The 23,520-nt window shown below is 39.6% G+C and overlaps 2 protein-coding genes and 1 non-coding gene across 4 annotated transcripts; all 3 read left to right on the plus strand.

The window, feature by feature from the left end:
- Window positions 1-1,136: 1,136 nt before the first annotated feature.
- Window positions 1,137-1,219, plus strand: TRNAL-UAA (transfer RNA leucine (anticodon UAA)). The gene has a single exon. It is a non-coding gene; the product is annotated as a tRNA-Leu (tRNA).
- An 828-nt stretch (window positions 1,220-2,047) lies between these two features.
- LOC126608271 (proteasome subunit beta type-5-like) lies at window positions 2,048-5,370 on the plus strand. 2 transcript variants are annotated; one of them, XM_050276132.1, is made up of 8 exons: window positions 2,048-2,190; window positions 2,334-2,462; window positions 3,146-3,275; window positions 3,917-4,023; window positions 4,280-4,414; window positions 4,495-4,598; window positions 4,878-4,978; window positions 5,079-5,370. In XM_050276132.1, exons 2-8 carry the CDS (start codon window positions 2,349-2,351, stop codon window positions 5,204-5,206), a joined length of 819 nt encoding a protein of 272 aa, XP_050132089.1. In that variant the 5' UTR covers window positions 2,048-2,190; window positions 2,334-2,348; the 3' UTR covers window positions 5,207-5,370. The 2 variants fall into 2 exon arrangements, with proteins under 2 accessions (XP_050132089.1, XP_050132090.1); XM_050276133.1 differs by lacking the exon at window positions 2,048-2,190 and having other exon boundaries at window positions 2,311-2,462.
- Window positions 5,371-13,131: 7,761 nt separating this feature from the next.
- LOC126608265 (receptor protein kinase-like protein ZAR1) lies at window positions 13,132-17,986 on the plus strand. The gene is made up of 2 exons (XM_050276127.1): window positions 13,132-14,889; window positions 16,882-17,986. The coding sequence occupies exons 1-2, from the start codon at window positions 13,371-13,373 to the stop codon at window positions 17,514-17,516; spliced, it is 2,154 nt and encodes a 717-aa protein (XP_050132084.1). The 5' UTR covers window positions 13,132-13,370; the 3' UTR covers window positions 17,517-17,986.
- The last annotated feature ends 5,534 nt before the right edge of the window (window positions 17,987-23,520 follow it).

Consider the following 23,520-nt stretch of genomic DNA (forward strand, 5'->3'; position numbering starts at 1 on the left):
CTACTTAACAAGATAGAATGGTTGCTATCGTTGAAATAGCATTTCGAGCAACTTGTTCAACTTTGAAAAAAAATGAAGTTGTTTTACCTTGAGAGGTAAAAAGGAAAAACGAAAAGTGAGAAAATGCATGTCGCCTGTCGGCAAATGCCACTTGAGAAGCATGACATGCAGGTTACAATAACGAAGAGCCGAATTATAATTAATCATCACAACGATGCATATCTGTAGTACATCATCATTGGGGGTGGTCCTAACTAAAACCATATTTTTGGCTGTCTCGGGTTGACCACGTTCGGTCACTTTCTTTTTGTTTTGAACTTCCATTTTTGCCATTAATTATTTTAGTACAAATTAATTAAAAAATCTGACTATCTTCGGGCTTGAACTTTGAACATGCATGCATAAGAAATGACTACTCACATTAATTAATTTGGTCCATGGAGTTGGATAATATTGTTTCTCTCCGTGCTGCACTTTCGAGCTACTTCATCAAAAATTGATTCAATATATAGTTGAGGAAGATTTAGTCTGCGTTGAACAACCTTCTGATGTAATAGTTGACCCTCTATTAGAGTATACTTTTGATATGTAATTAGTGGGGGACACTCGTTTCTCTTCGATTATGTTGAAATCTCTTACAAGATTTTATCGAGGTCTAAATAAAATGCACCAAATCTTCTTTTATGTACTTCTAGGAGAATATATTTACTTGGTTTTAATCGTTTAGGATTTCATATTACGATTCAATGACATGAACCAACAATAATTTAACAAATGTTGTCGCGTTTTTAAAACTCGAGTTTTCATCTACTAAACACGTAAAAAGACTCTTCTTAAGGCTTACAAACAAGAGAATATTACTTTGTATATCATCTATATATCATTGACGAAGACCTAAGTATTGTTCATTTTTCTTTTGATCATTTGGTTGTGTCAATTAGATTAGATTCGATTAGATATGGAACTAACTTGTATTTATGGGGTTGTATTGGTGGGTCATAGATTACATGTGATCTTCAAAGTGTTGGTACTCTCCACGTTCAATGCATGAAAACTACTAGACAAGCATATAGAAAAACAAAAATCATAAAAAATAAGTCAATGATATATTTAAAAGTGCACAAAACTTCCCATCTGCTGGTTTGCCCGAGAGGTTAAGGGGGAAGACTTAAGATCTTCTGCACATAAGTGCGCATGGGTTCGAACCCCATAGCCAGCAAAAAAGTTTAATTTTTAAATTTTTTTTCTTGATATATCCTATTTTAATCCCCTTTTTTTTTGTTAGAAAAAGCCCAATTTAATTATATAAAAACCAATTGGGCCTACCGTTTGGACCCAAATTAAAGCCCAACACGTGGCTCTACTTTCTTTCCAAATTAAAGCCCAACATGAAGGACACAAAGGTGTTGGCTAGAATGTTCTAAATTATTTAATACAAGCAAACGATTCAGATTCATTTTCAATTGTTGCATATGATCTAAAATACTTGTTACGAACTTAATCTAAAATACGTTTTCGGGCTTCACCAAATTTAATATATTATTTAACTTTTTAAGTATTTATACTTGTGTGCTGGTAGATTAATTCTTCATGCAATAAAAATACACTTGTATTCTTTTTTCTTATGATTTAATATGAATTTCTTAATTAAAGATAGAAAAAAAATAAATGAACGAGGCTATCTGAATTTGATGCTAACTGGATCTAGATTGATAAGTCAAATTCGATAATTTAGATAAGTATCGAATATGTTAATTCAATTATAAACGAAGCCAGATATAGGTCAAGGCTAATCTAATTCGAATTCGACCCGTTTACAGATTTTTTTTATAATTTAAAATAAATATGATAAGTGAAGGGCAATGGTAGGTTACAGGTTCAACGTTTTTCTTTTGTCTTAATAAATTGGAGATGTTATAATTTAAGTGGCTGTAAAAAATGAAGAAAGAAAAAAAAAGAGGAATCTTATTGAGGTGGTCACGCGAGACGAATAATTCGACATGGGCCTATTTTATCGGCCCAACTTAAAGCCCATCATCGACCCCAAATCGTTAGTTTTCTTTTCCTCCTGCACAAGAAAACCAAAACCCAATACAAATAGGCAGCATTCCTACCAGTATCTTTTTAGCTCGATCTCACTATCCCTTCTTCCTCTTTGGTCTTCGTCTGCACGATCATCAACCTCTCAAGGTACTTTCACAATCCCTAATTTCTCCCAATTTTTTTTCGATGTTCATTACCGAATGTTCGAAATTTGACACAGATTGCACCATTTTTCGATTTCTAGGGTTTATGTGCGATTTTAATTTTTCGTCTAATGTTGTGCGTCTCAGAGGATTTTAAGAGCTATGAGGCTTGACACTAGCGGTCTTGAGTCACACGCGCCTCTGTTCGGCGAGAGCAGTGGGTTTCTTGACGGCGTTTCGGCTCCTCCGTCGTTCGAGGTTCCGACGACGAATGATGTGAGTTTTTTATGAGAGATTTGCAAAGTGGGTGTTGTCTAGTTTCCTGTTTTTCTCCTGATTGTCTGGAATTTTATTTTCTTGCTCTGATTTCATGAACTGGGTGTTCAAATTTCTTCTGTTTTGTTAATTATGATTTACTGGGGTGTCTGATATTTAATTAATTGATCTTTTGATTTGTGAAGTGGATTATGGTATTTCTGGTGGAGGTTTTGATTTATGATTTCTCACCAAATTTTATGACAAGGGTAATTTACTCGATATGATGATCTCTACGACTGTGCTGGGTGGGTGGTGGACATTTTCTTGCTGCCGTCGTTTTCTTTCGATGATGTTATTGTTTTTTTGTTGTTCAATGATCGAAGTTATACTGTTTTTGTATTTGATTAGTTGATTAGTTGCTGAATATATTTTTAGAACTTCCTGGTTCATAGTTATTGCCTCTTTTTCACGCTGTATACTTCGATTTTCAGGCCCTCTTCTTACTCTCTGTGGTTAAGTTATGTTTGTACTCACATGTCTATCTATCTAAATTTGTGGTTAATTTGCAGTACGAGATGGATCTAAGTATGGCTATGGGGTACTTAGATGTTCATTTTACTCTCTCTTTCCGTAGTTTTTAGTCTCTGTGTGGTAGAATTTGGCTGAATATATGGTTTTATGTTTTTTTGCTGCTGTTTCAGTTTGATGGATTTCAGAAGGAAGCTATTCAGATGGTGAAGCCGGCTAAGGGGACAACCACACTTGCGTTCATCTTCAAGGATGGAGTCATGGTTGCTGCTGATTCTCGGGCCAGCATGGGCGGATATATCTGTAAGATGTTTTGTTACTTTTTTCCTATTGCTTGCATATATGAGATAGTTGTATGCTTTATGCCATGAAGTTTGTAGGGGTAATTTGTAATGATGCTTTAAACTATTTAGTCTTTGTGAAAATGTATCTATTTTACGTTTCCGAATGATTTTGATTAAGTGCTCCATTAATCGTATTGGCATATTGGCATATTCTATTAGTTTAGGAGTGCTAGAGAGTATCTCTTACGTCCACATACCGGTGTACATTGTTCACAGTTTAGCGTTGTTTTGATTAAGTGCTCTGTTCACCGCATTCACATTTCCTTATCGTGTTAGTTTAGGTGTCCTAGAGCGTCTGTTATGGCTGCATACTGGTATACATTGTTCACATTGTAGAGTGATTTTGATTAAGTATTATTTGGATTGGCATATTCTATTAGTTTAGGTTTCCTGCCTCGTGTCAGTTATGTCTGCATACCGGTTTACATTGTTCACTTTTTAGAGTGATTTTCATTAAGTGCACTATTCATCGAATTGACATATTCTTAATCATAATAGTTTAGGTGTCCTAGAGAGTATCTGCTATGTGCATACTGATGTTACTTTCGTTCTATACAGAACATGGGTTCACATTTACCATCTTGTTTCTTATCTTTTCAGCATCACAATCTGTGAAGAAGATTATTGAAATCAATCCTTACATGCTTGGTACAATGGCTGGAGGAGCTGCTGACTGCCAGTTTTGGCATAGGAATCTGGGGATTAAGGTAGTGCATCTATTCTATTTTGTTAATTTGCAGTTTAAAAACTTTAGACTTGTCAGCTATGATTCAAATTGAAGGGCTGGATTTATAATTTTTTGGTGCTGTATACTTGGATGACAAATATGCTTAAGAATCTTTATCCTGACGAAATTTTATAGGAGTGGTGCCATATTGACGTTCACAATGACAATTGTGCTATTTATTTTGACTTAGTATATGGTTATTGGTTACCAACAACCAATCTTTTGTTATGGCTCAGTGTCGGTTGCATGAGTTGGCAAATAAGCGGAGGATTTCAGTTACAGGAGCATCAAAGCTGCTGGCAAACATTCTTTACTCTTATCGTGGTATGGGTCTCTCAGTTGGGACCATGATCGCAGGCTGGGACGAAACGGTAAATGAGATACAAATCCTGTCCCATTAATTTTTGATGTCATTTATACTCATGTAATGTGTATCCTCGTTTGAGTGCAGGGTCCTGGACTGTATTATGTTGACAGTGAGGGAGGCCGTTTGAAAGGAATGAGGTTTTCTGTTGGTTCGGGCTCGCCTTATGCTTATGGTGTTCTGGATGATGGGTGCGTACTTTCCCTCCTCTAGTTTTTTTTCGTCTATCGTTGCAATAATGTTGAACCATTGTTTCTGCAATGTCTTCTCTAGTTGTCTTTATTGATTGAACACGAGAGTAACAATGCATAGGATTTGGTTACACATAAGAATCACAATCATTATCTTACATTATGTATACTGAGTTCTAGCTACTCAGTGTAGCGGAGTTTTATTTGTATGCAAGCATCATCTTACTGTACAGTTTTTTCTGCACCCGTCATTCTACTAACTAAAGTTGCTTATGTTAGGTACCGATATGATATGTCTGTAGAAGAAGCTGCTGAGTTGGCTAGAAGAGCAATATATCATGCAACATTCCGTGATGGAGCCAGCGGCGGTGTTGCGAGTGGTAAAAATCTCTCTCTCTCTCTCTCTCTCTCTCTCTCTCGGGTTTTATTTTCTGCACATACATGACTTGTATTTTTTATGAAATTATTTTTATTAATCAGTATATCATGTGGGAGCAAATGGATGGAAGAAGCTTTCGGGAGATGACGTAGGGGAGCTTCACTACTCGTACTACCCTGTGGTCGCAGGGGCTGTGGAGCAGGAGATGGTCGAAGTAGCTGCCCATTGATGAAACTTTGTGATATATTTCCTTCCATTTTCATTTTATCTGCTGTTACTGATGCTTAAAGTTTCGGATTCAAGTAAACCCTGACCCGGTGATACGGTATCACTCTATAATTTCTCCCGCATCAACGAGAACAAATTTTATTTGCGGGGATTGGGCCCTCACCATTCTCGTGAACATGTTGAACAACCGACGTTTATCATTTCATGCCGAATCAATCTGATCCCTTAAGCCCAAAGCATGCAAGTATAATAATTATGAATATATATTTAGTTGTTGCCTATGGGTGGATGTATGTATATATATATATTTATAAATTTTTTTTTAACAAACGATATTATCTATACTAATGGCACGTTTAAGTACTTGTAATCGGAATCAATTCACGCAATTGGATTCCGATTATGGGATACACCTTTGTTTACGTAATCTTGGGGAATCGAAATATATGTGGGGTCCACACGCATTAAGGAATCCAACTCCTAATTTTGGCGGAATTGGACTCCCTACATAAGGTAAGTATTTCAATTCCTTGTGACTTGAGGAATCCGGAATGGAGTTTATTTACCAATTATGCCCTTTCTTGTTTCTTATTATCCCAACATTGCCCTTCATTTGACACTCATTATGCCATCTTCTAATAAATAAATAAAACCTATTTATATATTTTTATATAGATGAATTTTATATTATATAAATTTAATTCAATTAATTAGTATGAAAATAATTTATTTATGTAAGGGCAATTTAGTAATCAACCTAGTTTTCAATCCAATTGAAGTGAATTAGTAAACAATTTATATGGATTCAACATCATTCTTGCCATATTTTAATAAATAAATAAAACTTATTTATATATTTTTATATAGATGAATTTTATTATATAAATTTAATTAAGAATTTAATTTAATTAATTTGTATGGAAATAATTTATTTGTGTAAGGGCAATATAGTAATCAATCGAGTTTTCATTCCGATTGAAGTGAATTAATAAACAACTTATATGGACTCAACATCATTCATACTCTGATTCCAGACAGTTTTAGTAAACAACTTCAACAGGAATCTGATTCTAATTCCACCTCATTTCAATTCCTCCTTAATCTAATTCCTCATCAATTCAATTCCTCTCAATTTGATTACGGATTAGTAAAAGCGCCCTAAGGGGGAGGGGGATATGATTAGTCTCATAATATGTTAGCAATAATGGGATTTAAATTGGTTTTTTGTGAAAATTGAACTTAAGACTTCTCACTTGCAGGTGAAAATGAATACTTCTAGACCGTAGTATTAAGTGGTAGGTAGATGTATATTTTAATGTTGCACGATGTCATCACTAATCTGAATCCAAGTAAGAAAAAGGCGAATACAAAATGTATGCTTTCTTTTCTTTGTATGTAAAGTTAATTATTGTTTTGGGTTTTGAGCATCTTTTTACATCTTGTTGATGCACAAAACCGGATGGTCTTGGTACAACGTAAATCCGACCGTGAATCTGCATAAAATGTAAATGACACAAGAGTTATCGTGGTTCACCCTAAGGTTTGGGCTACGTCCACACTGATTGTATTATATTTCTCCGTTGAAGAGGGAGAGAGAGCTTAGGGGATGTGAGGAGGCTTAGGGTTTGTGAGGGTGAGGATGCCCTTTTATAGAATAAGGGCTCCTTCCCTAATTACATATTTGCCCATTCCTTTATTACATAATCACATTTAAGTCCCTCGAGTATTTATACGAGGTCTAAATACGAGGCCCTAAATATGGTATAAACAGTAGTCCCCCAAGTCTTCAGTCAAGAGAGTCTTTTGGCTGGAGACTTGAAATTCAGTCCATGTGTGGGCCGAAGTAAGTAGATGCTATCTTGAACTGATGCTCGATATGAGGCAGTGCTCAATCTGAAATGACGCTCAACTAGAAGTAGCACACGCTGTGAGGCTGCTCGGCTCGTGGCTTATGTTGCCTTGGTTGGCTCGGCTTGCGGCGTTTGAAGGTGAGGGAATCCATTTTATAGAATAAGGGCTCGCTCTTTAATACATAAATGATGGGTTAGGAGTGATGTTCGCGGCGAGACGGTTGCTCAGCTGGCGGCGCTGCTCTCTAATGATGGTGAGGGAGTCCCTTTTATAAAATAAGGGTTCGCTCCTCAGTACATAAATGATGGGTTAGGAGTGATGCTCGCGGCGAGACAGTTGCTCAGCTGGCGGCGTTGCTCTTTAATGATGGTGAGGGAGTCCCTTTTATAAAATAAGGGTTCGCTCCTCAGTACATGAATGATGGGTTAGGAATGATGCTCGCGGCGAGACGGTTGCTCAGCTGACGGCGTTGCTCTTTAATGATGGTGAGGGAGTTCCTTTTATAAAATAAGGGTTCGCTCCTCAGTACATGAATAATGGGTGCTCTCTAATGAAAATGAGGGAGTCCCTTTTATAGAATAAGGGCTCGCTCCTCAATACATAAGTAATGGGTTAAGTCCCCCAAGTATTTTTTATGAGGCCCAGTTGAGGCCCAATATATGGTACATAATGTAGTCCCCCAAGTCTTCGGTCAATAGAGTCTGTTGGCTAGAGACTTCAAATTGAATCCATGTATGGGCCGAAGTGGCGGTTGTTCGGATGTGGTATTTGTATACCCTGCACTGAAGCTTTGTAGGTGAAGCTTTGCAAGTGAAACTTTGAAGCTGGAGCTCTGTAAATGAAGCTTTTGAAGCTGATTGACATGAGTGATGCTCATGAATGTTTATGTTGATTGACATGAGTGATGCTCATGGATGTTATCATGAGTGATGCTCATGGATGTTGTCATGAGTGATGCTCATGAATGTTGACATGAGTGATGCTCATAAATGTTTATGTATGATTGATATGAGTGATGCTCATGAATGTTTATGTATGATTGACATGAGTAGTGCTCATGCTCATGAAGATAAGTTCCTTCTTCACCTGGTTGGTGGTATGAGTGGCAAGGTGCCAAAGGATATTAGAGTACGGGTTGTACATTTCATCACCAGATTGGTGGCATGAATGGCTAGTTGCCAAATGATATTAGAGTACGGGTTGTACATTTCATCACCTGGTTGGTGGCATGAATGGCTAATTGCCAAATGATATTAGAGTACGAGTTGTACATTTCATCACCGAGTTGGTGGCATACATGGCTAGTTGCCAAATGATATTAGAGTACGAGCTGTACATTTCATCACCGGGTTGGTGGCATGAATGGCTAGTTGCCAAATGATATTAGAGTACGAGTTGTACATTTCATCACCGGGTTGGTGGCATGAATGACTAGTTGCCAAATGATATTAGAGTACGAGTTGTACATTTCATCACCTGGTTGGTGGTAATAGCGCCAAGTTGCCTGAATAATGTTGGAGTACTGGACGTACTTTTGTTCACCTTATTAATGGTAATATCGGCAAGTTGTCGAATAATTGTGGAGTACTGGGCGTACTGTTGATCGCCTGGTTGGAGCTATTTTGGGCTTATGGGCATTCGCCCTCTACACAACATTCCAACCCATTTATTTTGGGTTTTGCCGTTTTTTTTTTCTTTTTTTTTTTTTACCCTCTGATGGGGTTTATACAGATGTCTTCGAAAGATAACAAATTACATCATTCTGGTGGGGTGTTTATTCCTTGCTTTTGCAGTGTTTTTCTATTGCACTCTCTCTGTCTCTTTATTTGGCAGACATAAGGAATCATAATAATAAGATCTTTTGTTTTTCTTCTTTTCCCTTTTCCTTTTCTGCTTTTGTTTTTTTTTTTTATGCTTTTCTTGATCTCCCCGCTCATTCTTTGTCCACCTTGTTTTGTAAGGTATTTTTTGCTTGCAAACCCACTTGCTTTGGTCGTGCCCATCCATTCTCACTTCTCTTTTTCCCCCACTTGCTTTGGTCGTGCCCATCCATTCTCACTTATCTTTTTCCTCTTTCTTTTTGCTTTTCTGTTGTCCCCTATGTGCTCCTGTTGGGCATTTTTCATCGCAGTCCGATCTCACCACCGACAGTTTGATTTGGTTGCAGAGAGAGCGGACTCAAATGAGGAGTTGGTGATAATGAACTGGAGGCTGATTGAGTATGCCAACCTCTTGTAAATCTCCAAACCAATCTGTTGTCAGATAGGGCCACAAAGAGCTCCATAGTCCTTGGTGTGGTAAAAAGAGCTGAAGAACGTGATTCTGGTCCTGATTGAAACCGCTTTGAACCTGAAACTGGCCATCTTGAACCCGTCTTTTCCTTTGAATGTGAAGGGAACTTTGAGCGTTTCCTTGCCAGCAAATGCTTCAACCATCATTGATCCATGGTAGCCGTTTCTTGCATCACCGACAGTGAATGAAAGGCTGTAGAGCTTGTTGGAAACGGTTCTAAGAACCTGGGCTATGGCACTTTCTCTCCTCGCAACAAGCTCGACTGCGCCTTAGTGTTTTGCGTCGATGAACTTTATGGCCTTGAGGGACTCAATGATCTAGCTAGGGAGCGGGGATGTCGCATCTAGTCGTTTTAGAGGGAGGAGTACACCATGGGAAGAATTGAATAACCTGTGGGGAGCCTCTTCAAAGCCAGGGTTTCTGACCCGTACGATCCATCGGCAGGTGCGAACAGCTCCGAAGCCGCAGATCGGTGAGAGTCGGAGATCGGTTGGAAGACAGAAGCAACAGTATGGCAGATCGCAATCGCAAAAACCAGCACCAGAAATAACCCAAGGCTTATGGTAGCCATTCCGAGAGGCGAGAGCGTTGGATAGAGAGAGAGAGGTGGTCAGTGGTGGTGAAGTCTCAGGGCGCGAGCTGTTGTAATTCCTGATGTGGATTCCCTCTGAAGCCTAATGGGGGAATCTCCTCCAGCACAGAGACTTGCTGCGAGGCGGAGGCGGCGCAGCCCAGGCCTCTGAAGCTGGAGAGGAGGAGATGGTGGATTTGCAGTGGGTGGCCTGGAGGGGAGAGGTGGCTGGATCTCCATGGCGACGCGGACATAGAGAAGAGCCTCCTCGCCTGATATGGAACCCTCAGTTTCTGGGCAACTGCCCATCAGGTTGAATTCCATGCTTGAGGCAGTAGAGCTCCCAGCATGAATTGCCCACCTGAATTCCAGCCTGCCCAATATGAATGCTTATAATTCCTCTCGTTTTTCTCTTTTCTTCGATAAAAAATGAAACTTTATGACCTGCAGAAGTCTCTCGTTATCTCTGTTATTTCTCTCTGCGTGCTATTTATATTGTAGCTTTTCGTATTGGGAATCAGACAGAGTTCAGAGATGTTTAATAGGAGTGGCCTCACGGGTCAGTTGTCACAGAGAGAGAGAAATTGGTTTCTGCGGGTGTCTAGATTTCTGGGAAAGCTCTGGGTTGTTGGATTTTTTTTGCAGATTTTGCAGATCCACGACGGAGGTGAAAAAATGAAAGAGAACCGACATAGTTTTTTGTGTCGATTCCCACAGACGGCGCTAAATGTTGATGCACAAAACCGGATGGTCTTGGTACAACGTAAATCCGATCGTGAATCTGCATAAAATGTAAATGACACAAGAGTTATCGTGGTTCACCCCAAGGTTTGGGCTACGTCCACACTGATTGTATTATATTTCTCTGTTGAAGAGGGGGAGAGAGCTTAGGGGATGTGAGGAGGCGTGAGGGTGAGGATGCCCTTTTATAGAATAAGGGCTCCTTCCCTAATTACATATTTGCCCATTCCTTTATTACATAATCACATTTAAGTCACTCGAGTATTTATACGAGGTCTAAATACGAGGCCCTAAATATGGTATAAACACATCTCATTTTAGATTTTAGAAAAATAAATAAATAGGAGTATTATTCTAATGCGAAAAATGAAATTTGAAATTTCATTTACTTTCTGAAAAGAAATATACAATGTATATCCAATTGCATTTTTGCATCTCCCGTTAGAGATGCTTTGAGTCATGACTTGACAAGAGATTTTACATCCTTGTATGTAATGTTGTGGTTGTTAGTGAGCTCGGCTTTCAACGAAATTTTTGAATTCTAGTTATTGTCTTGAATTATCATAATTATTGCGACAACTTAAATTTAATTTGTAAGTACTCCGTGTGTTCAATTAGTAAAATATTGTATTTTTTTCTCAAAACTTCATAAAGAATCCTACCATTTTAATAGCCAATAAATTAGTGGATAAGTATATTAATTGTTCATTTCAAACAAAGTAAAATGATTCATATGATAAATACATCATTATTCCCATAAAAAAATACAATTATTATTTCAATTTCCACCCAAGACAGGACGGACGCTCTCTCTCTCTCTGTTTTGTTAGCTTCTAAGCATGTTTTGATGATTGCTAGTGAGATATCATTGTGCAAATTCCACTAAATAATAATTAAATTTTACTTTTACTTTTCACCAATTACCAATTCAATTTGCTCCCTCCGTACTTACTCTTAAAACCATCTCCAATGGTTGGGCTAAAAACCAAATATTTTAGTCCGGAAAATTTAGTTTTTAACCGAGAAATAGCTTTTCTGCTCCAACTGCTCTAGTCTAAAATTTTAGCCCAAGATTATTAAAGAATGAACTTAGGCTGTTTTTTTTTGTTAAATTAAATTAAAAAAATAAATATGTAGACTATCGTAAAATAATTTTATGAACATTTTAATATAAAAAAAATTAAATTCCGATAAATATTGAAAATTTTAAATTCCGATTTCTTGGCTAAATTTCGAGGGGAATCTGACCTTGGTTGAGCATTTAGCATTTAGCCCAAAATTTCCCCTTGGGTTGGAGTGGGTTTGGGGGAAAATTTTGGGGAATAATTTGGCTTTTAGCCCACCATTGGAGTTGATCTAAAAGGGTTCAAATATACGAAGTGATTAATTTCGTTCATTAATTTGATCAAGAGAAATGCAAAGGAGATTCTTTTAAAAGTGGTCAACGCATATGTTTGATTACCCTTAATTCATTATAATTCGAGTCACGAATTTTTGCTAAACATTATTTCACGAGCGAGCACATTACTTTAACCATTCTCGGAACTCATATCCGCCACGTAATTTTGGCAATGCAAACACTACTTCTGTTGGAATGACGCATAGTAGTACGTTGGACAAACCGACAATTTAAGGGGGCTACGAGATTTTTTCTTCTTGGGTCAAACATAAACCAGACATTGAGTTGAAGATCCTTTCCTTATCAGCAAGTACTGCCTTTGCCTGCTTCATTTGTTGTTTGCTGAAGCTACCTCTTGCTGTGTATTTTGACCAATGAAACCGCAACAGAAGACTCTGTGAGTCTGTGACTGTGACTGACTGCGTGTGACAATATTATTTTTACTTATCCATTTAGTTAAGTTCCAATAATTTCCATACGTATAGTAAATATGATCAAACAGATTTGATTCGGTTGTTCATACAAAAAAACAAAGTGATTGGATTTTATAAACAAACGATTCTTCGCAGACGATCATCCCAAAAACAAATGTGCTAATTAAGCATACAATACACCACCTACTCTATTAAGTTAACCATAAAAAATAATTAAGAATGGGACTACATTTCCCAAATGACAGGTCTGGTTTGATATTGTTATGTTTTAATAAAAAACTGTTTTTGTTGTACTGTGAGAATAAGCTCATTTTTACTGCTTCATTTTTCTAGTTTTTTTTTATACCCAAAACTGTTAAAATAATTTGTTTTTAAGTGTTTATCCTCAGTTTTTTCTGATATCCACTTTTTATAAAAACACTTCAATATTAAACCAGTACTAAACAATAATAGTTCGGCTTTCTAATTGAAATTATTTTTAAAATTGATGTAATTCATCATTTTGATCACTAACAATAAGAGTCGAGAAAATGAGGAAATGTTAATGATAAGCGTATTAGACGTGACCTACCTACACCACAACATCACCATCATGTGCCTTAAAATTATAAAAACACAGTAAAATGCCACCACCCCCTTCTCCTTTGCTTCTCTTCTACTCCCCTCCTCCTCCCTCTCTCCTTTTGGCGGGAAGTGGACCCCGCCAATCAAATCTCCTCCTTCCTCCGGTCTCTTTCTCATAAATACCCGCAGCACCACCTCACCCACACCTCCAACCACCCTCTCTCTCCTCTCTCTCTCTCTCCCTCTAAAACAACAATATGAACTTCAATTAAACCCACAAATCTCCATCTCCTCCCATTTCTCCGCCCAAATTATGGAACCTTCCATGTTCTCCGCCCTCATCTTCCTCCTCTTCCTCGTCGACACCACACTCTCGCTCACCCCCGACGGCCTTTCCCTCCTCTCGCTCAAATCCGCCGTCGACCAGTCCTCCGACGGCTCCGCCTTCTCCGACTGGCTCGACACCGACCCCACCCCCTGCCGCTGGACCGGCATTTCCTGCATGAACATCACCGGCTTTTCCGACCCCCGCGTTGTTGGAATCACTCTCTCCGGCAAGAACCTCCGCGGATACATTCCCTCCGAGCTTGGAACATTAGTATACCTTCGCCGCCTCAACCTCCATAGCAACAACTTCCGTGGCTCAATCCCTTCCCAACTCTTCAACGCCACCTCACTCCACAGCCTCTTCCTCTACGGTAACAACCTCTCTGGTCCTCTCCCGCCGTCGATATGCAACCCCCCGCGCCTCCAGAACATCGACCTCTCCAACAACTCCCTCTCCGGTCCGCTCCAGAAGGACTACTTGAAGAACTGCCGCCAATTGCAGCGGCTGATCCTCGCGAGAAACCGATTCGAAGGCGAAATTCCGGCGGGAATTTGGTCAGACATGGAGAATCTAATCCAATTGGACCTCTCCTCCAACGAGTTAACCGGATCGGTGCCGGACGATTTCGGCAAGTTGAAGTCTCTCTCCGGCACGCTCAACTTATCGTTCAATCACTTATCGGGAAAGATTCCGAAATCCCTCGGCGAATTGCCTGCCACGGTGAGCTTTGATCTCCGAAACAATAATTTCAGCGGCGAGATTCCTCAAACGGGTTCGTTTTCGAACCAGGGTCCCACCGCGTTTCTGAACAATCCTCTGCTCTGCGGGTTTCCGCTTCAGAAAGCTTGTAAAAACCCGGGGCAGAGCTCCGCGGATAGTCCGAATTCGGGACCGGGTTCGGAAAAAAATCCGGGAAAGGGATTGAGTCCGGGTCTGATTGTCCTAATCTCGGTGGCGGACGCCGCCGGAGTGGCGTTTATCGGATTAGTCGTCGTTTACATTTACTGGAAAAAGAAGGACGACGAGGATGGATGCAGTTGTACGGGAAAGAGCAATTTTGGCGGCAACGAGAAGCGCCACCTCTGTAATCTCTGCCAGCTCTGTTCTTGCGCTTGCATCAATGGCGGGTTCGGGAACGAGGATTCGGATTCCGGCGACCCGGAAAAGGGAGAGAGGGGGAAAGGGGAGGGGGATCTCGTTGCGATCGACAAGGGTTTCACGTTCGAGCTCGACGAGCTGTTGAGAGCATCGGCTTACGTGCTGGGGAAGAGCGGGTTGGGGATTGTGTACAAAGTGGTGCTCGGGAATGGAATCCCGGTGGCGGTGAGGAGGTTGGGGGAGGGCGGCGATCAGCGGTATAAGGAGTTCGCGGCGGAGATTCAGGCGATCGGGCGGGTGAAGCATCCGAATGTGGTGAAGCTGAGGGCGTACTATTGGGCGGCCGACGAGAAGCTTCTCATCAGTGACTTCATTTCTAACGGTAACTTGGCCTCTGCACTCCGCGGTAAGTTTTTTTCCCCTTTTCTTTTTTTTTGTTTTTTGTTTTTTTAATATGCAGTTGTGAATTACGTTATTATGTCGTTTTATGAGTGTGGATGTGTCATATTTTGGTTTGCGCCTTTTCATTGATTAGTGTTATTTTTCTTTACTTGCAAATGAAAAGTTTAGATTCGATTATCGTCACAGGTAAATTTGAACCACATTATTAATAGCCCTGGTAAGATTAAGTCCAACTCATCTCCCTTAGTGTAGATAATATCGTTTCTTAAAAAAATACTATAATTTGGATGTTGTTAGTGACAGAACTAGAAATTGATCATATGAGGGATCTTTAAGCCATACGAAAGAAATTAGGCAAAATATAGCAATATAATTAAGGGTGATGTTATTCCCACACTCATTTTTACTCTCACACACCCTCTTAATTTTCTATCGTCAGATCGAATGAATTAAAGATAAATAATGAATAAAAATTAGTAAGAGTGCGGAAGAAGTAAAAGAAAGTATAAATAGCACTACCTTATAATTAATTGGAACAAAATAAAAATGTTTTATTTTTAATTGGCCTTTAAGCCAAGTAAGCTTGCTCTGCTTTGTTGTAGTGAAGGACATACAAGGCAGCTGGGCCACGATTAGCTTAAGGGGTGGTTTAGAAGTTTTAATTTAATTGGTACGGGGCCTGGACCGGTTAGGCTTTAAAAGTTGCAGGTTTTAAATTTTAGGAAAACTAATAAAAAGTGTTTAAATTTTTTGAGTTTTAACGATAAAGATAAAATAAAGAGTAAAGTGAATAATACCATAATTGACTTTTTAGTGTAAAAATGTGGTTTTTCGTTGAAGTGAACAGTACCATAAGCTTTTCGTTAAAGTTCCCTTTAATTATTAGGCAGCAAATTATCATCCTGCCTGGTACACAAATGATGATTTTGCATTATGTTTGTCCACCCTTATCATTAAAACTTGTAATCCAACTATGAAACGGACGTCTGATTCTTATTAAATTTGTTGTTCAATTATGAAACGGATATTCATTCTTTACAGTTACAAATTATCGCAAAACATATGTTCTCGATGCACATCCGTTCTTTATATAAAGACGGAGGTTCTGGGAAGAGCAAATATGTTGAAAATTGTGGGGATATTTGCCAACTTGGCAAGAAAATGACATGCTTAGATATCACATTGTTTTTCATATGTGGGGCAAATAGTTGTACCTATGTTGTTTGGGAAATGACTCTGACTGTGATCGGGCTGTGATGAGGGAAATTTTTTTTATTGTGACGGGAACACGGGTGATACACTACTTTTTTTTATGTAAGTGGTGGAAAATTTTATTTTTTAAGTTATTAACTTTTTAACATACATATTCCACCATTTGTATAATGACACGTGATGTACCACTTAGTATGTCGGTCATACTGAAAAATCTCTCGTGATGTGGGGCTTGCGCATTTCCGAGAGCTCAACACAATTCACTACATGGTAGGTCAGGATAATCATGTCATATTTGGTGCACACCATCACAGCTTTATGGCCTCGCTAGTTGTAAGTATACTTCAACGGGAAATGATTTCCGCACCCATTTGTAGCTTTCTGGACACTCTTCTGTTCTAGCTACTCAATTGAGCGTCAAAAGAGAATCAAGGGCCGAAATAAGACAGGGTGTACAAAAAGTAAAAAAGAACGTGCAAAAACCATTTTCCTAGGTTGATCAAATATTCGTTCGATGTTAATGAAATTGGAACTTTGGAAGCAGAAAAGTGAACCTCTGTTTGTGCAGGGGAAACGTAAAGCGTAGATTTTAATTCCTTTGTCCTCAGCCTTTGTTTTCAAGTTTCCTTGGTGGCATGGAACCACTACAACTACCATGTCATAATTCGAGTGGATAACGTGGATTCTAATGCAATTCTTCTGCATTTCCCTTTTCTGCAATTGTCATACAATTCCTTTACTTAAAAGCTATTGAAACTGAAAATTTTGAATTAAAAATGTGCAGGGAGAAACGGTCAGTCATCATCAAGCCTCTCGTGGACAACGAGGCTAAAGATCGCCAAGGGAACAGCCCGAGGCCTCGCCTACCTGCACGAATGCAGCCCCAGAAAGTTTGTCCACGGTGACATTAAACCCTCCAACATTCTTCTCGACAACGAATCTCAAGCCTACATTTCAGATTTCGGACTCAACAGGCTTATCGAAATCACAGGAAACAACCCCTCCTCGGGTGGCTTCATGGGCGGGGCTTTGCCTTACATGAAACCAGTACCAACAGAGCGATCAAACAATTACCGTGCCCCGGAGGCCCGTGTCACGGGAAGCAAACTCACCCAAAAATGGGACGTGTACTCATTCGGAGTTGTGTTGCTTGAATTGCTCACAGGGAAGTCCCCGGAGCTCTCTCCGACCACGTCAACTTCGGTCGAGGTCCCAGACCTGGTGAGGTGGGTGAGGAAAGGATTTGAGGATGAAAACCCTTTGTCGGATATGGTAGACCCTGTGTTGCTACAGGAAGTGCATGCCAAAAAGGAGGTACTTGCAGCTTTCCATGTAGCCCTTGCATGCACTGAGCCGGACCCTGAGGTTAGGCCAAGGATGAAATCCGTCTCTGAAAATCTTGAAAGGATTGGAACGTGAGGATCGATACGTATACACAGTTGGGAAATAATTTCCGCACATCCTTTTTCATTCCGCTGCACTCCTCCCTATTTTTTGAGCTTTTATATTTTTTAATATAAGTTAATGGATAATCAAAGGACAAAAACAAGAGGAATGCAGAGGGTGAAAACATGAGTGCTGAAATCATTTCTCTGAATATAGTCACGAAGTTCGACGTTCACCTAATGAATTTGAAGATTTAGTTTTGTCAGATGGTGGATTTTGATAGGTTGTGGTAGGATTATTTTGAAGAATCAATTTGTTGATGAAGAACCCCATTTATTTTTTTTTAAGTCAAGCAAATCCCCATAGCATAATTTTATTACACATTATTTTGTTTTCTTTTTGTGTAAAAATGATAATTAAGAATTGGCTACATTTTGTAATTTGAAATGTCTAGTTTCTGCCAATTTCTAGTTTGCTTGTAATAATAATGTAACTTTTCTCCATTCCCCCCCCCCCCTTCAATTTATGCGTTGCATAATGTACATTCACAAATTCTTAATTCAATTTTTCCTATCGTCATTTTTTTTCCTCGTTCACCACATTATTTGATTCAACCTAAAATATTAGATTGAGATAACAAGCGGTGAATTGTCTTAGTGGCCAGAATTTTTCTTTTCAGCTCACTGTGTTTTGAGTTCAAACTATTTTCCTACTCGTAGGGTAGGTTATCCTCTTCCAACCCACTGTGGGTACAAACTTCCTCCAAATTCTATACGGAAACTACAAAAACTCGAACTCCTAATTTATTATGGTTTTAATGTACAAATGAATTTTGCTTCATAATACATTAAAACCGAACCAAACATTGAAAAAAAACAAGCCAAACAATACTTAAGGTTCGATTTTTTATTTTGGTGAAAAACTGAACCGATTGAATCCAAACCTGTGGACTATAATATGTTGGAGTAATGGCTGATAGAAAACTCTTTATCCTTGCACCAAAAGGAGGGGGGTTTTCAAGCGAGTACCATTGCACCAACGTGACGACTAGTAATACTAGAACGTCTCTACCAAACAGTATTAAGTGGTCTGAGCTCCAACCTGAACTGTCGGAGTTGATCTTGAAAATCCTTGATTCAACTAATTTCGTCGATGTCCATTGCTTTAAAGCAGTTTGTACATCCTGCAAAGTTATATACCTCTGCAGCTGCGGCGTTGGCGTTGCCTCCTCAATCCCCATGGCTGAAGCACCGTGGCCACGAAGAGGTACTAGTAGTACTACTGATCAGTTCTGCATCTTTAGCCTTGCGGAGAAAGGTTTACACGATGAAGAATGTGTTTGAAGGATTTGAACGCGCTCAATGGTGTGAGTTCGTCGATGTTTGCAAGAAATCATTCATGGCACCCTTTCTTATTGCAAAGTGTATGAAACAATAAAAACTCGTACGGAAGTGCTTTAAAAATAACTGAAAACGTTTATACATGAAATATTTTTGAACTACAAAAGCGTTTAAAGTGTTTTCTGTAAATATCATAAATTATATGCTTGATAGAAGGCGCATATCAAATATGTGGTCTACCACGTTTCTTCGACACAATCATTTGTGTGGGGAGCCTTTCTCTTCTTAGTGGTCCTGTGATTGGTGGAAGGCACTAGTAAGTCCCCTATATACATCACCGGTGGAGAAGCCACATTTAGCTCAGTTTGGCAAATAATTTCGATCAAACTCCAGTCTTTATAACCACCATTTACATAGAAGCATCAACCTTAATTTCTTACTAGTAGAGAGCACACACTTTGTGTGTGTGTGAATAATTTCTTTTAATAAGTGCATATTTTTTTAATATTACATGATTACTATTTTATCCTCCTTTTGTAAATATTGTGTATCAAAAGTGAGGGTAAAATTGAAAAAATATGATTGTCATTATATCAAAAAAATAGGTTAAAATAGGGATATGATTGTCATTTTGTCAAAAAGTACAAAATTACTATTTTGCCCTCCTTTTGTCAATAGTGTGTATCAAAAGTGAGGGCACAATAGGGAAAATGAGAAAAGTTGACAATGCGGGTTTTCTTAATAATATTATATATAGATGTTCAAGTTTAGACCGTTGCTTGTCAAAATTAAGTAATTTGTGTCTAATCTACTAAGTAGTATGTTTCAATTCACTAGTTTATCCATGTCACATGGACATATATAGTGGACGAAAGTTGTACTTTTTGGGGTAAATTACATAATACCTTATTAGGTTTGAGGTCTATTATAACCACATACAACATTTTTAAAACATTTAACTTTCATACCTCACCTACTATTTTATTTCAATATAGTACCTCCGTTACATTTTTCATCCATTGATCCATTAAGAGCTAATGTGGCTACCACATTTGTACCACGTGGCAAATTTTTTTTTTTAAAAACTTGAATCTTTTCAAAAAAAGAAAAAGAAAAACACAGAACCCACCCCACCTTCCCCGCAACATCTCTTCTCCTTCCCTTTTGAGCAACCATCTCATTCTCCTCCACTTTCTTCACCTCCCCTCATTCAACCCTTAGTCTCTCCAACAATTGGAATCCAAATCCTAGGAATCCCAACCCCTCAACTCCTCCGTCTTCTCCCTCCAGCTTCACCATTGCGACTCCCTCTTCAATTCCCAACACAAGGACTATAAATCCCTCACCCTCACCAAACTCGACCGCGACTCGGCTTGAGTGAACTCACTATACACTAAGCTCCAATTGGCACTCCAGGGGATAAAAATAAGGGATCTCGAGCCCATGCACGCCGAGATCTAACCCCAGGACCTCTCCACCCTCGTCGTCTCTAGCGTTAGCCAGGGCAACGACGAGTACTTCTCTGGGATTGGCGTCGGGACTCTAGCGAAATTGTTATACATGGCGCTAGACATCGGCAGAAACGTCAACTGGCTCCAGTGCGGCCCCTACTCCGATTGCTACCAGCAATTTGACTCGGTTTTCAACCCGGCCAGATCTTCCACCTACAACCAGCTCTCGGGCTCGATTATCAAAATTACGTTGGGATGCGGACACAATAACGAGGGGTTAAGTGAAGAGAGTGGAGAAGATGGAGGTGGTTGGGAGGCTCGGCTTGGGAGGGAGAAGAAAGGTGGGGAGGGGTTGCGGGGAAGGTGAGGGGGGTGGGTTCTGCATTTTTCAATTTTTTTTTTTGTTGAGAAGATTTAGGTTTTAAAAAAATAAATTTTTTTTTTGCCATATGGCACACAGGTGGCAGCCACGTCAGCTCTTAACGGATCAATGGATGGAAAATGTAACAGAGGTACTATATTGAAATAAAATAGTATGTGAGGTATGAAAATGAAATGTTTTAAAGATGTTGTATAGAGTTGTAATAGACCTTGTTGATGCACAAAACCGGAGGTCTTAGAACAACGTAAATCCGACCGTGAATCTGCAAAAATGTAAATAACACAAGATGTATCATGGTTCACCCTAAGGTTTGGGCTACGTCCACACTGATATTGTATTTATCTGAGGGAGAGAGAGAGGTCTGAGAGTGAGAGTTTTGAGAAGGGAAGAGAAGGTCTAGGAATTAGCCTCCGAGGGTGAGAATAAGGCTCTCCCTAATTGTGAGGGTGATAAGTCATTTTATAGAATAAGGGCTCCTCACTTATTACATATTTGCCCATTCCTTTATTACATAATTACATTTGAGTCCCCCGAGTATATATACGAGATCTAAATACGGAGGCCCTAAGTATGGTATAAACAGTAGTCCCCTAAGTCTTCAATCAAGAGAGTCTTTTGGCTGGAGACTTGAAATTCAGTCCATGTGTGAGCCGAAGTAACTAAATGTCGTCTAGGACTGATACTCGATATAAGGCGGTACTCAATCTGAAATGATACTCATTTAGAAGTAACACATATTGCGAGGCTGCTATGCTTGTGGCTTATGTTGCCTTGGTTGGCTTGGCTTGTGGCATTGAAGTTGAGAGAGTCCCTTTTATAGAATAAGAGTTCGCTCCTTAATACATAAATGATGGGTTAGAGTTGATGCTCGCGGCGATGAGGTTGCTCAGTAGGCGGCGATGCTCTGTAATGATGGTGAGGGAGTCCCTTTTATAGAATAAAGGTTCGCTCCTCAATACATAAGTGATGGGTTATGAGTGATGCTCGCGGCGAGGCGGTTGCTCAGCTGGCGACGATGCTCTCTAATGAAAGTGAGGGAGTCCTTTTTATAAAATAAGGGTTCGCTCTTCAGTACATGAGTAATGGGTGCTCTTTAATGAAAGTGAGGGAGTCTTTTTTATAGAATAAGGGTTCGCTCCTTAATACATAAATGATGGGCTCTTCACTGTTTATACCATATTTAGGGTCTTCGTATTTAGATCTCATATAAATACTCGGGGGACTCAAATGTAATTATGTAATAAAGGAAGGGGCAAATAAGTAATAAGTGAGGAACCCTTATTCTATAAAAGGATCTCTCACCCTCACAATTAGGGAGAGCCTCATTCTCACATTTGGAGGCCAATTCCTAGGCCTTCTCACCCCCTCTCAAAGCTCTCACTCTTAGAGCTCTCTCTCTCCCTCAGATAAATACAATATCAGTGTGGACGTAGCCCAAACCTTGGGGTGAACCACGATACATCTTGTGTTATTTACATTTCTTGCAGATTCATGGTCGAATTTACGTTGTTCAAAGATCTTCGATTTTGTGCATCAACATTTGGCGCCGTCTGTGGGAAACGACACAAAAAGTTATGTCGGTTCTCTCTCAATTTTTCACCTCCGCCGTGAATCTGCAAAAACCCAACAACCCAAAGCTTTCCCAAAAAAAAAAAAAAAACCTAGGAAACCAAATACTCTATCTCTCTCTCTTCAGTCTACAAATCTCACTTTTTTAAGCTGAAACAGTTTTCTTTCTCTTCTTGGTTTAATCTGAAATTTTATCGTCCTTTATCTCTGAGCCCATTTTTTCCTCACAAATCTGCTTGACCTTTCCACGCTTTCCTAATGAGTCCCTAATCCCACTTTCCTGTGTTGGTTTTAAACCCTGGGCTTAATCTTCCTCGACCCATTCCCCTGTAAAGATGAAATCTTCAACTCAGTTGGACTCGGCTCTGTTCCAACTCACCTAACCCGGAACAACTCCTTCACGCTCGTCAGGAACCACTTCATCTTCTCCGGCCGCCCTCTCTACATCGCTAGAAATGCTGTGGTTTCAAGGACATATGGGAGGACGGGAAGGTCCACTATTCGAGCCAAGTACACTTGGTTTCTCTCTCATTCAAAAACCCAATCAGTCTACTATTCGAGCCAAGTTTTTGCACAATCCAACGATGGTGCAGCTCGATTCCCTTTCTGTTTCACCTAAAAAAAGTGTATTGAATCCTCATTGACTTTCACAAATTCAATTCAATTTTTGCCATTCAATCTTGATTTGGTGAACCAGAGCGATGGCGTTTAAGGCTCCAACTCCGGAAGCTGCCGAGATTGCAATTGCATTCATTGGGCGTGGATACGATATGTCCACTGATTTACGGCTCAAGTACTGTAAAGGGGAGTTTTACACTGCTCGATCGATTGAAATCGATCACGATGGAGGTCGCGAGATTGTTCTTCCCGGTGGGATTACCATCCCAAATGTTCCCAAATCGATTAAAGGTGATAAAGGAAAGCGCACATGGTGAAAATAATCCAACCCGGTTCGTGAAATGGCCCAAGGTGGTTCAGATTCAAATGAGGAAGAGGATCCCGAAACAGAGGTTGAAGGTTCCTCCAATGCCAGGAAGATCTGGCCTAAGGAATTCACTGCACTATTCTACAATCTTCCAAGTTGATTAAGGGAGTATTTGAGAGGTTCGACCGGGACAGAAGTGGTTTCATTGATGCAAATGAGTTGAGAGATGCACTGCTGAATCCGCCATAAGAGAAAAGCAAAAGCAATGACCATGCTGCCAAAAGAGAAAAAAGCAGAAAGCATGGCTACCCACTAATGCACAGCAACCCAAGCTCCAAGTTGATTAAGGGAATCAACTTGGCACGATGAT

Source organism: Malus sylvestris, chromosome 16 (genome assembly GCF_916048215.2).
Source record: "Malus sylvestris chromosome 16, drMalSylv7.2, whole genome shotgun sequence".
In the NCBI taxonomy this organism is placed as follows: Eukaryota; Viridiplantae; Streptophyta; class Magnoliopsida; order Rosales; family Rosaceae; genus Malus; species Malus sylvestris.